This window comes from Bos taurus, chromosome 16 (genome assembly GCF_002263795.3).
Source record: "Bos taurus isolate L1 Dominette 01449 registration number 42190680 breed Hereford chromosome 16, ARS-UCD2.0, whole genome shotgun sequence".
Classification (NCBI taxonomy): Eukaryota; Metazoa; Chordata; class Mammalia; order Artiodactyla; family Bovidae; genus Bos; species Bos taurus.
In genome coordinates, this window is record NC_037343.1 from 35118366 (window position 1) to 35132543 (window position 14178).

At 41.0% G+C, this 14178-nt stretch overlaps 1 protein-coding gene across 3 annotated transcripts in view; it reads right to left on the reverse strand.

Annotated features, from left to right (window-relative positions):
- The window catches only part of WDR64 (WD repeat domain 64), a 121022-nt gene extending 108765 nt beyond the window's left edge, over window positions 1–12257 (reverse strand). The window contains exons 1-2 of one of the 3 annotated variants that reach the window (XM_024976544.2): window positions 11851–12255; window positions 889–1019 (exon numbers count right to left, since the gene is read on the reverse strand). In XM_024976544.2, the coding sequence (XP_024832312.1) occupies window positions 889–1019; window positions 11851–11995 (276 nt within the window). In that variant the 5' untranslated portion in view covers window positions 11996–12255. Of the gene's footprint in view, window positions 1–888; window positions 1020–11850 lie in introns of all 3 variants that reach the window. The other 2 variants (NM_001205438.3, XM_059875574.1) reach the window with 2 other exon arrangements.
- Between the last annotated feature and the right edge of the window lie 1921 nt (window positions 12258–14178).

Sequence of the window (14178 nt, forward strand, 5' to 3'; positions counted from 1 at the left end):
GTTCCTTAAAGAAATACTTTTTTGTTTGCAATTTTTCCCCCAAAATTAATTGATGAATTTATTTGTTTGACTTTGACTTTGAGGATCTGAGCTATCATTTACTATTGGTTTCTGATTTTATCAAATTGGAATCAATTGAAATATTACTTTTAGCTTTCCACATAGTCAATTTTGTGATGGCCCTATATATAATTGAGAAGATGTATCTCTTCTAAATCTTTGATTCAAAATTCTATATACACATATTTACTAGTTCCTTAAATGTGATAGTCAAATCCATTAAATCCTTGCTATTTCTTTTTCTACTATATCTACTGATTTTTCAGAGACAGCCAAATAATTTAAGAGATCATTTTGATTACTCTGTATGCAGTGTGCAATTTTTTCAATTCTAAGTTACCTCAAATCCTTTTAGATTTATAAACATATCTATAGAATGCAGTCTTCTGTGAGTTTTAAATGAGGAGTGAAGAATTTCCCCTCTCTTTTTCCATAGTTCACAGATTATTTTGCAATCAAATATGCTTCTTCACATATGTTCTTCCAATAACACCAGAACGATATCTAAGGAGTCAATACCAGACTGATAAGAAAATGACTTGGCAAACGTAAGAGCTGGTCAACCTCATTCTTCTCTTAAAAATATGGATATACTGAAATTTATATACATTGACACTACTGAAAAAGAATATCTCATTTAGAATGTAATGAAAACCTTACTCTGTCTGCCTTACTCACTTAATTATGGGCAGTGCCTTGCCTTTAATGGGTATAGGCATTGAAACCACGGCACACTGTGGTTAACCCCTATGGGGTTAACACTTATTTTTTGCTGAACAAGGGAAAATAATACCAGATTTTCATATTATAAACAAGAAAAGTGGATACCTCACACCAGTCTATAGATGCATCTGGGTTGTTGCAGAGCTTCCTATAAAAGCATTTCACATCTTGACTCTTCACTTCTGGACCAAAGAGTTCCTGTACCATCTTGTAAAACTTGTCATAATCAACTGCATCTGCATTGTAACAAAGCACAAGAACATTGTCAGAAAATTCAAAGGACTATACTGCATTTTTAGTTGCTTTTTCTATTTTTTAATTTATTTCCTGGTGGTGATGGTTTAGTTGCTAAGTCATATCTGACTCTTTGTGATCCCATGGGTTGTAGCCCACCAGGCTCCTCTGTCCATGGGGATTCTTCAGTCAAGAATACTGGACTGGGTTGCCATGCCCTCCTCCAGGGGATCTTCCCAACTCGAGGATTGAACCCATGTCTCCTTCACTAGCAGGTGGATTCTTTACCACTGAGCCACCTGGGAAGCCCAATCTATGTCCTTATTTCAACCTATAACAACTTCTAAAGTTTAAAGATCTTTCCATGGGAACATAACGAAGCTCTTGGCTAGAATATTATGTAGTCAGAAAGAAATAATTTACTTTGGTGTTTAGTATCTCCCCCATAGATTTTATTTCAATTATTTTAGAAGTCTTGTTCAGGAATACAAAAGTAAGAAAGTGAATTACTTCTTTCCTATTAGGAAGAAGTTTTACTAACAGGAGTATTTCCTCAAACTAATATTTGTTAGACAATAAAAGTGAGTAAAGAGCATGTCTTCTTTTGTTTTGTTTTTTTTCTCACCAAAATTATATTATTTCTTCCATTATGTCGTTAGTTCATCTCAGCATATTTTTACATATTATGTAAAGTGAGGGTGTTTCATTCATCTCTAAGAAGCAGACCCAAGACAGATGCAGAATTGCAAGAAATTTACTGGGGGTGGGGAGAACTCCTGTGAAAGAAAGAAGAATGGGAACAGGAGTATGTGATGAGAGAGTTCAGCTCATAATAAAGTTCTGATACATGTTAAAGGAAAGAGAGGTGAATTCATTCAACACATGAAAGACAGGTCTCCATACCACCTTTCAGTGGAACTCCCACAGATCCTGAGCCCTCACTTGCCCCTTACTCCTCTTAGGTCTCAGCAAAAAGGTTGTTACTGGAAGTCGTCTGGTAACAACCTACGTGCAGGTTCCTTGGTTCCCAGAATTCTCCTGCCCCTACACCCTTCTAATGCATTATTTTTCACAGTTTATCCCAATCCTTTACATGCAGAACCTATTCAGTAATGTTCTTTGTATCTACTGTCATTATTTGTGTAACTTCCCTCTTTCTCTTTACCATTTGCAGTTGTTCTGTAATTGTTGAAAGGCTCCAATCTGTTTTTCACTATCTCTTCTAAAATCTCTCTCCTTGAAATAATTTTTACTAATGTCAAATTTCCTAAAGTCTTGGATAACATCTGACTTTTCCTGAATTTTTATCACTAACTTGCCACGTGCTGCTGCTGCTGCTAAGTCGCTTCAGTCATGTCCGACTCTGTGCGATCCCATAGATGGAAGCCAACCAGGCTCCCTGATCCCTGGGATGCTCCAGGCAAGAGTACTGGAGTGGGTGCTAGACAAAGTAAAAAAAAAAAAAATCTGGACTCTAGCTGTATGCAGGTCAGGAAGCAACAGTTAGAACTGGCCATGGAACAACAGACTGGTTCCAAATAGGAAAAGGAGTACGTCAAGGCTATATATTGTCACCCTGCTTATTTAACTTATATGCAGAGTACATCATGAGAAACGCTGGGCTGGAAGAAGCACAAGCTGGATTCAAGATTGCCGGGAAAATATCAGTAACCTTAGATATGCAGATGACACCACCCTTATGGCAGAAAGTGAAGAGGAACTAAAAAGCCTCTTGATGAAAGTGAAAGAGGAGAGTGAAAAAGTTGGCTTAAAGCTCAACATTCAGAAAACGAAGATCATGGCATCCGGTCCCATCACTTCATGGGAAATAGATTGGGAAACAGTGGAAACCGTGGCTGACTTTCTTTTTTGGGGCTCCAAATCACTGCAGATGGTGATTGCAGCCATGAAATTAAAAGATGCTTACTCCTTGGAAGGAAAGTTATACCAACCTAGAGAGCATATTAAAAAGCAGAGACGTTACTTTGTCAACAAAGGTCCATCTAGTCAAGGCTATGGTTTTTCCTGTGGTCATGTACAGATGTGGGAGTTGGACTGTGAAGAAAGCTGAGTGCCAAAGAATTGATGCTTTTAAACTGTTGTGTCGGAGAAGACTCTTGAGAGTCCCTTGGACTGCAAGGAGATCCGACCAGTTCATCCTAAAGGAGATCAGTCCTGGGTGTTCATTGGTAGGACTGATGTTGAAGCTGAAACTCCAGTGCTTTGGACATCTGATGTGAAGAGCTGACTCATTTGAAAAGACTCTGATGCTGAGAAAGATTGAGGGCAGGAGGAGAAGGGGACGACAGAGGATGAGATGGTTGGATGGCATCACCGACTCAATGGACATGGGTTTGGGTGGATTCCGGAAGTTGGTGATGGACAGGGAGGCCTGGTGTGCTGTGGTTCATGGGGTCGCAAAGAGTTGGACATGATGGAGCGACTGAATTGAACTGAACTAAGCTTTGATAATTATTGATTTTTTGTGAGCCATACTAGTAACTTAATATTTCTAACTTTCTAGTTTCCCATGTTTTAAATGGACATAATTACAATCACTATGAAGAACAGTTGTTGACTATTTGACACTGTAAACACACATGTACACAAACCACACCATTGACTGAATGTTGATTTTGACAAATTTCATGATTCACTGGGGCGTAGCTATTGAGTTACAGGACAACAAGGAGCTAGACACAAATATACATTAAGCAACTTATGTGTCAGAGCTGAGCTAGACAGTGGTCATAGAATGGAAAACTAGGTAGGCAAGACCCCTTCTTCTGGTAGTTTATATTCTAATGGGATAAACAGAAAATCAAGTGAATAAAATATTTATGGGCTATGACAGGAAAACTAATTATTAGAGATGGACATTGGATTAGTGGTTATCCGCATAACAGGGCATGAGAGAACATTCAGGAATGGTAGAGATATTCTCTGTCTTGATTTAGTTGATACCTACAGGTATGTTTACATATGTCCAAATGTATTGAGTTATACACTTAAGAACAGTGCGCTTTCTATGCTTTACTGTACGTAGGTCATATCTTAGTAACAATGTGAGAATCGTTGAGAGTGAGATAAATGCTCAGAAGGAAATCAATAGGGAGATGTGATGTTAACAGAATTATCCTATGCTGGTGAGTGAGGGTGGACCCGAGGGAATCCCTTTCTAAGGACAGGTAAAAAGCAACAAAGCTGAGACCTGATAAGCAAAAGGAGTCAGACATATGCTAAAGCTAGAGAAGAGCATTTTAGGTAGAAGCTGACAAACACAAAGATGCTAAGGCAGGAAAGAGCTTGGTGTGTTCTGGAAAAGTCAGTGATATGAAGCATAGTGAAGACTGGGGAAAGTTATCATGAGGTGAGATCAGAGAGGAAGGAGGGCCAAGTTAGAGTTAGAAGTTTGTATTTTATTCTAAGCATGGTGGTGAGCTATTACCAGAGCGTTTGAAAGACCCTGGTTGCTATAAGGAGACAAGGATGAAAACTATAAAGTTAGTGAGGGGTTTGAGTATTTAATTCAGGTTTCAGATGTGGAGGCTTAGGTCAAGATGATACATTTATGCCTCTTTTCTCTGTGAGTGTGCTCAGTTGCTCAATCTTGTCTAACTCTTTGCCACCCCATGAACTGTAGCCTGCCAGGCTCCTCTGTCCATGGGATTTCCCAGGCAAGCATACTGGAGTGAGTTGCCATTTCCTCCTCCAGGGGATCTTCCTGACCCAAGGATTGAACTCACATCTCCTGCATTGGCAGGTGGATTCTTTACCACTTAGCCACCTGGGAAGCCCACCTATTTTGTCCACTTAATTATTAATAACAATCCCTTTCATTCTTGAAAGTGTCCTTAGCTGAATGATAAATGGTATAGGCACTGATGGTAAATAATCTGCCTGCAATCCAGGAGACCTGGATTCAATTCCTGGGTAGGAAAGATCCCTGGAGAAGGAAATGACAACCCACTCCAGTATTCTTGCCTGGAGAATTCAATGGACAGAGAAGCCTGGGGGGCTACAGTTCATGGGATCGCAGAGAGTCGGACATGACTGAGCAACTCATACACACATACACACACAGGCACCAAAGAGAGATCAGTGAGATGGTGAGATATGGCTGGAAGTAGAATTGCAAAGACTTGCAACAGCTTGTAAGTTTGGGGGACAGAATTTGTGAGTGAAGGACAGGCTGGATTCTAGAGTAATGGTTATTATTGGGAGAGTTTGCCCTACCTATTTGGCAATATCTGCAGACATTTTTGATTGTTACAATGAGGAATAAAGATGCTACTGACATCTGGTGGGTAGAAACCAGAGATGCCACTAAATATTCTGCAGTGCACAAGATAGCCCACCCCCACTCCTGGCCTTACACACATACCCATAGAATACACATACAGACAGAAGAAAGAATTATCAAGCCCCAAATGTCAACAGTATCAAGGTTGAGAAACCTTGCTCTAGAATGACACTCAGGTTTCTGATTTCAAAACTGAACAGATATTGGTACTATTTACCAAAACAGGGGAAAACAAGTAAGAGTCATATTTCTTGAGAAAAATAAACCATTCAATCTTGGTAATATTAAGTTTGAAATTCATATGAGAGATCCAAATTGCTTAGCTGTTTTAAATTCATACCAACTAGTAAAGATAGATGTCTCATTCTAAATGCCACTGGATAAGGAATGTAAGACTTTTCTTTCCTCAGATGATTTTAAGTCTATTGGGTAATTAACAAGAAGATTTAAGAGCAATATTGCACAGATGAACTCCTACAATATACTTGATATAGTTTTTGAGGTAAACAACAGTGCCATTAAGAAACATTCTCTGTAGTTCTCAGCTTCTTGCCAATCTTGCCTATGGTGAGAGGTAGATCCGATTTGGGGCTCCCCAAGTGGCTCACTGGTAAAGAATCCACCTGCCAGGGAGGAGACACAGGTTCGATCTCTAGGGTTGGGAAGATCACCTGGAGAAGGAAATGATAACCCACTCCAGTATTCTTGCCTTGGAATTCCAATGGACAGAGGGGCCTGGTGGGCTACAGTCCATGGTATCTCAAAAGAGTCAGACACAACTAAGCAACTAAACAACAACAACAAAAATGAATGTATGCCAGTATTAGCAGTCTGATCAAAATTCAGATACATTTCTCCCTTCTCAATCTTTTAGTTTAGTCCACTAGTACATTACACATTAGTTATAGTATAATATACTATAAAAATGTATATATATATGTCTATAATATATATGTGTTCTCTCTCTATAAACATAAATATATGTATATATATGTATATGTGTGTGTATATAAACATATATACTGCTGCTGCTGCTAAGTCACGTCAGTCGTGTCCGACTCTGTGCGACCCCGTAGATGGCAGCCCACCAGGCTCCCCTGTCCCTGCGATTCTCCAGGCAAGAACACTGGAGTTGGTTGCCATTTCCTTCTCCAATGCGTGAAAGTGAAAAGTGAAAGTGAAGTCGCTCGGTCGTGTCGGATTCAGCAATCCCATGGACTGCAGCCTACCAGGCTCCTCCGTCCATGGAAGTTTCCAGGCAAAAGTACTGAAGTGGGTCGCCAGTGCCTTCTCCAAACATATATACTAGAGAAAGAAATTTTCATTGTGGCTTTGTAATTGCAAGCTTGTAGATTTAAGCAAGGTTTATTTGTTTAGCACACATTTAAGGAGTGCTTCCTGGCTTCAGACTCTGGGCTAACCCTAAGGTTACCAAGTCTTCAAAGCACTCACAGTTCAATGCTGGAAAGAAAAGGCAGGAATACACACATGTATATCAATTTCAACAAGTTAAGATTAGCAGTAAATTCCTTAAGATGGCAATCAGTTCAGTTCAGTTCAGTCGCTCAGTCATGTCTGACTCTTTGCAACCCCATGAACCACAGCACGCCAGGCTTCCCTGTCCATCACCAACTCCCGGAGTTCACTCACACTTATATCCATTGAGTCGGTGACGCCATCCAGCCATCTCATCCTCTGCCTTCCCCTTTTCCTCCTGCCCCCAATCCCTCCCAGCATCAGGGTCTTTTCCAATGAATCAACTCTTTGCATGAGGTGGCCAAAGTACTGGAGTTTCAGCTTTAGCATCATTCCTTCCAAAGAATACCCAGGACTGATCTTTAGAATGGACTGGTTGGATCTCCTTGTAGTCCATAGGACTCTCAAGAGTCTTCTCCAACACCACAGTTCAAAAGCAGAGATGGCAATAAAGTGCATCAAAATTTCTAAGGATGGCTTTGCTCAGGAAAAGTTTGGAAGCTTTTGTAAAGAAGTGATGTTTGATTTGGATCTTGAAAAATGAGGAAGTATTCATAGACCCTCAAAAAGGGAGGAAATGTATACCACTTTGCAGGGATGATGCGTGCAAAATCAGAGTCGTTAACAGTATGCCAGGTTTGGAAATGCTGAGAACTTAATGTTAGGACAGAAGGTGCAGGCAGGGCAATTCCAAGGAGCTACAACTGAAGTAGGTTAGGGGATGATGCCAAGTTAATGTATATGGATTTTAAGGGTGCTCTAATATACTAGGAATATGGAAATTCTAAACGGATTTTTAATGGAAAATCTCCCAGCAGAACTATACAGAAAGGAATCACTCTTGGCAAGAAAACCATTATATAAAGAAGCTGTTATAATAACCCAAGAGTGAGATGCCGTGAAATAAACAGTCAACATTTATACCAAGACACCTGGCTTAGGAGACTAGTTAGTTGATGTCTATGCTGTAAGACTGAGAGACAATGCAGGCAAAGCTCAAGAAAAAAAGAGGCAAAGAAAGAATGAGAAGAGGAAAAAATAAGAGGAGAGTGGTGTTAATGAGTGACACAGAAGAGAATTTCTAGAAGCAGTAGCAGCTAACTGTTTATGCAGTGAAATGGCCAACTAAGCTGGAAAATATAAACAAGTTGTTGAATTTGGCAGGCATATTAGGTGATCGAATACCTTGGTAAGAGGATTTTTCAGCAAAGTGATGAAGGAAGCCATACTTGATTGAAAGCGAAGTGGTGACACTATGCGGATATTTAGCAGAGAAGCAAAGGAAAAACATACAAGCTTTAGAGAAAGTCAAGGTAAGGACTGTCATCATAATTTCAGTTTTAGAGGACAAAACCAGTGGAAAAGGAGGATTTTGCAGTTGTTGCAGCAAGGTAGTAACAGCTCTGGAGGGGAGGAGGCATGGAAGAGAGGACAGGTATTGCTTCAGGTAATTTGGAAGTGGAAGAAAGAGAGTTTGAGAGAATTCTTATCTTTTGGCTTTGCTTTCACTTATGATGTTGGAAGCTTGACTGAGAGGAGGTGAGATCCCATTGAGGACTGAGAAAAAGTGCAAGGGTTTGGAAAATCAGTTACAGAGAGAGTTAAAACAAACTAACAAGGGGACTAGGGAAACATGAAAGCTTATTGAGTAGTTTAGAAAGCCCAGCCAAGTTCTTAATCGTTTAACAAAAGCATATCTATTAATAAAAGGTCTGAGTCAGCTCTAACACTTAGGAATTGAGTGACTTGAACAGATGATTTTTACGTATCTCTTATTTGTTAACAAATAAAATGGAGCTAATAGCAATAAGGAGCCTGGCAGACTAGAGTCCAGTTCAGTTCAGTCATTCAGTCATGTCCAACTCTTTGGGACCCCATGAACTGCAACACGCCAGGCCTCCCTGTCCATCACCAACTCCCAGAGTTTACTCGAACTCATATCCATCGAGCTGGTGATGTCACTCAACCATCTCATCCTCTGTCATCCCCTTCTCCTCCTTCCTTCAATCTTTCTCAGCATCAGGGTCTTTTCTAATAAGTCAGTTCTTCGCATCAGGTGGCCAAAGTACTGGAGCTTCAGCTTCAGCATCAGTCCTTCCAATGAAAATTCAGAACTGATTTCCTTTAGGATTGGCTAGTTTGGTCTCCTTGCTGTCTCAGGGACTTTCAAGAGTCTTCTCCAACACCACAGTTCAAAAGCATCAATTCTTTGGCACTCAGCTTTCTTCAATGGTCCAACTCTCACATCCATACATGACTACTGGAAAAAACATAGCTTTGACTAGACATCCATGGGGTCACAAAAGAGTTGGACATGACTTAGCAACTCAACAACAACAAAAATAGCAATGACAGTAATATTTGCCTTTTAGAATTGTCATGAGAAGTAATTAAATTTTATTTATTAAAATGATTTGTAAATTCTTAAATACTATCAACTACAAATTGGCAGTTGCCAAGGGCATTTGCCATCTGCCTTTGCTGGGATTGAATCTGTGCTGCTGTAGCAGCTGACCTTTGACACTCTGAAGGGAGTTCAGTGTGGAGAGCAGGGGTTCCTAGGTGGCACTAGTGGTAAAGAACCCACTTCCCAATGCAGGAGTTGTAAGAGACTTGGGTTTGATCCCTGGATCGGGAAGATCCCCTGGAGGAGGGCATGGCAACCCACTCTAGTGTTCTTGCCTGGAGAATCCCATAAACAGGAGGTGGGCCGCAAAGAGTAGGATAGGACTGAAGTGACTTAGCATGCAGGCACAAGCTCCAGGAAAACTGGTGGAACAGGTCTTTAGATAGTTAGATATTTTCAGGAACTGATTTAATGATCCCATCCCTTGCAATCTCCTCCTATCTACAAAAGTCCTAAATCCCTTAATGGTGACATCAGCGCCTTGTGACTAGCAGAAAATCTTTTGTAAGATAAGTGCTTGATTGCATGAACTCCCATTTCTCCAAAATCTCATATGTTGACCTTCCCCCACTACATCTTGGAGCAGTCTCTCAGGCATCTGAGGTGCTGTCTCCCAGACTGCAGTCCCCATTTTGCCCCCAATAAAATTAAACTCGCAGCTCTCAGGTTGTGCATGTTTTTTAAGTCAGTAAGACTATTCAAATAATACTGGTTCGGGTTTGAACACCCAAAGTCAACATTTTCACTTATTTATGACTATGTTGTTGTCATTGTTGTTCAGTCACTCAGTCATGTCCTTCTCTTTGCAACCCCAGGGACTGTAGCCCAGCAGGCTCCTCTATCCATAGGATTTCCCAGGCAAAAATACCGGAGTGAGTTGCCATTTCCTACTCCAGCCTGGCATATTAAGAGGCTGGCCATGCTGACCCTCTAGCAGTTATGTGGGCCCCACTACTTCCCTTACAACAGCAGGATTTGTTCTGTTAGAATTTTACTCTACCATTAAGCCTTGCTCTTCACTGCTATCCTCAATGATCTGAAGCTACACACTACATCACTCCCCTTCAACCTTGACCATGGAGCTATACGTTCAGTTCTGTGTTGGTATCTGATTCTAGTAATCCTGGCAGATCACTGCTCACCACCATCTCCTTACCTTGGCATGCTTGAAATTATTCCAGCCTAGAGACTGGTAGGCTGCAGTCCATGGGGTCGCTAAGAGTTGGACACGACTGAGTGACTTCACTTTCACTTTTCACTTTAATGCATTGGAGAAGGAAATGGCAACCCACTCCAGTGTTCTTGCCTGGAGAATCCCAGGGGCGGGGGAGCCTGGTGGGCTGCCGTCTATGGGGTCGCACAGAGTCGGACACGACTGAAGCAACTTAGCAGCAGCAGCAGAGACATGAGGAGAGGCCCAGCGAGAACCATGGTGAGGCAGGAAACTTTGCCTTACTTATAAAATTCTTTATGATCTTGTGATACGCTTAAGGAAAGTGATGGCAGGTAGTTCATGTGGCTTACTAATGATCACTATGCACTAGTCACTCAAGTGGTAAAGAATCCGCCTGCAATACAGGAAACCTGGGTTTGATCCCTGGTTATGGAAGGTCTCCTGGAGAATGGAATGGCTACCCACACCAGTATTCTTTCCTGGAGAATTCCATGGGCAGAGGAGCCTGATGGTCTGCAGTCCATGGGGTCACAAAGAATTGGACACAACTGAAAGCTCAACATTCAGAAAAATAAGATCATGGCATCTGGTCCCATCACTTCATGGCAAATAGATGGGGAAACAGCGGCTGACTTTATTTTTTGGGGCTCCAAAATCACTGCAGGTGGTGACTGCAGCCATGAAATTAAAAGATGCTTACTCCTTGGAAGGAAAGCTATGACCAACCTAGATAGCATATTCAAAAGCAGAGACATTATTTGCCAACAAAGGTCCATCTAGTCAAGGCTATGGTTTTTCCTGTGGTCATGTATGGAGGTGAGAGTTGGACTGTGAAGAAGGCTGAGCGCCGAAGAATTGATGCTTTTGAACTGTGGTTCCCTTGGACTGCAAGGAGATCCAACCAGTCCATTCTAAAGGAGATCAGTCCTGGGTGTTCATTGGAAGGACTGATGCTGAGGCTGAAACTCCAATACTTTGGCCACCCCATGTGAAGAGTTGATTCATTGGAAAAGACCCTGATGCTGGGAGAGATTGGGGGCAGGAGGAGAAGGGGACGACAGAGGATGAGATGGCTGGATGGCATCACTGACTCGACGGACATGAGTTTGGGTAAACTCCAGAAGTTGGTGATGGACAGAGAGGCCTGGCGTGCTGCGATTCATGGGGTCACAAAGAATCAGACACGACTGAGCAACTGAACCGAACTGAACTGAACATTCAGAGAAATGAAAAGAGCTTCCTCAAGTCCACTTAGCTATTCAAGGACAGAGTCAGATGAGGAACTGTACACCACCCTCCCATTCAATGTCTTTGCTATTCAGCTATGTTGCCTATCCCTGTTACAAGAAGTAATTAAATTATATTTATTAAAGTAATTTGTAAATTATTAAATTCTATCGTCTTTCTGTTTGATAGTATTCCCAGTTCTAATCAACAGAGCCAACTAGACTGCCCCATGTTCACTGATCTTACCTTCTTTTGGGGCAAACACGCCGGCTCTTTCATCTCTTTTCTGGGCTGCTACGTGTTCAACCAATCTTTCAAACCCTCTCAAGGCTGTCCTGAAACTGCTAACCTGCAGTGCAGTGTTGATATGTTTTTCCTCCCTGATATCCATAAGGACATAGGGAATCTTTTATTTTGTCCAGAAATAACAGTGTAAATTTGCCAACTGGGAAAACCTTCCAGTTGTTGCAATGCCTCCCTGCTGCCTCAGTTTTTGCCCTAGGTCTCATTCCTTTGATCTTAACATCCCATACTGTGGGTAGGAGTATAGCAGGGAAAACACTGACTTAGGTCTAATGCATTTCATATAGGCAAACACTTCAGTAAAACTCCTGACCTCATAATGTTACCAGTGTCCTTCATATGGTCCTTATTGCATCATAATACCTTTGTAACATCCTCCTTCCTTCATAAAGAGGAAATTGAGATTTCTTTCTCCACAAATTTGTGTGTATGCATGTGTGGGTGTGTGTGGGGGGTGTGTGTATATACTCCCTAAGAGGAAAGAAGAATGGATAAAGGCCAAGTTTGGAAACTGGGCATTACCTTCTCCCCCCATATCTCTTTTCACCTCATTTTGCCTTCCTCAGGATATGCCCTGGAGAGTAAATTCACATTCACTCTTGCAGCCATATTTGATTGGATACCTGAACTTCTAAAGATGAAAATGTATTTCAGTATCTGACCTTTCTATGACAAATGAAGATGGTCTTTGAGGTCACAGAGAATAAAAATACTTTTTCTTCCTTTATGTATTGTCCTTCAATTAAAATAATAAAGCAAGTCAGTATGAGGAAGAGGTAATTCCTGACTGAGAGGAAAGTTCTTTCAAGGTATCATTAGTTGAATGAGAAGAAGCTATCTCCTTGTCTCCTTTCCTCTAATTGCAAGCTCCAATACTCCAATACTATTGGGGTGCAATTGCTATTCAATCAAGTTTTCCAATATTTAACTCTTTATGGGAAGGAGAGATTGTCCAATATTTTATCCACCATGAGCTAACTTCCTATGCTTTAGGTGAGTTAGATGAAGTCCATCTTTAAAAACATCGGCAAGACCTTGCATTCAGAAGTGAATCAGGTAGCATTGCTGGGTACCTCCAGTTGTAATACTGTCTCCTTAATATTCATCTCTGGCTACTAAAAGGACAAAATAAGACTTTTATGTAGGAAAAAAATCTCTTAATTTCTTTTGTTCCTTCTCTTTTCCCTTTAAAGCTTTCAAAATATAGGTAGTGACACAGGAAGGACCACTTTTCCTACCATTCTCATGCATTCTCATTTTCATTCATTCAGCAGATATTCACTGAACACCTGCTTCACATTAGGTACTATTTTAGGCACTGAGGAAACAACAGTGAACAAAAGAGCTTATTGAGCTTTCAATCTGATGGAGAAGACACACAAACAAGCAAGTAAGTAATATGGCAAAAGGTGATAAGTACGCTAAAGAAAAAGAGTAAAAGTATGTTGGGTTGGGGGATAAGTCAAAGGACATGGATGAGGGAGCTCAGAAAAGGACTCACTAATAGAAAGACACCTGGACACAAACCAGAGAGAAGGAAGGTAGCAAGCCATGTGGACAAATGGTAGAAAGGTATTCCAAGAAAAGCATGCATAAAGTCCCAATATCAAACTGTGCTTAATATGTCTGAGAAACAACAAAGCAGTCATGTGACTGGGGTGATGTGATATGGGAAGAGAAGGTGGGGAGATAACATCACAGAGTCAGAGGTGGAGCCAAATCTGTTGTAAGGACAGTCTATACAGTAATCACTAATCTGCTATTGAGTAGAATGCTGATATCTGAGTCACAATTGAAAACGATTGTTTCAACTGCTTGTTAGTCGCTCAATCGTGTCTGACTCTTTGCAACCCCATGAACTGTAGCCCACCAGGCTCCTCTGTCCATGGGATTTCCCAGCAAAGAGTACTGGAGTGGGTTGCCATTTCCTTCTCCATTCAACTGCTTAGTAAAGATAAGTTGAAGGAGAGAAATAGTAGAAGCAGGAAAACCAACTAGGTGGCAATTTCAGTAATCCAAGTAAGAGATGATAGTGGTTTAGATGAAGGTAGGGCTAAGATGTCAGGCTGTATGAAGATAGATATGATAGAATTTGCTGATAGATTAGATGGGAATGTGATAGCAAGAGAAGAATCAAGAATAATTCCAGGGATTCTGGGAGGATAGAATAGTTATTCACTTCTGGGGAGCAAGTCAGTGGGAGAAGGAGATTTTGAGAGGAGAATTAAGAGTTCAATTTGGGATGTGTTAAGTTCGAGATGTCTATTAGAT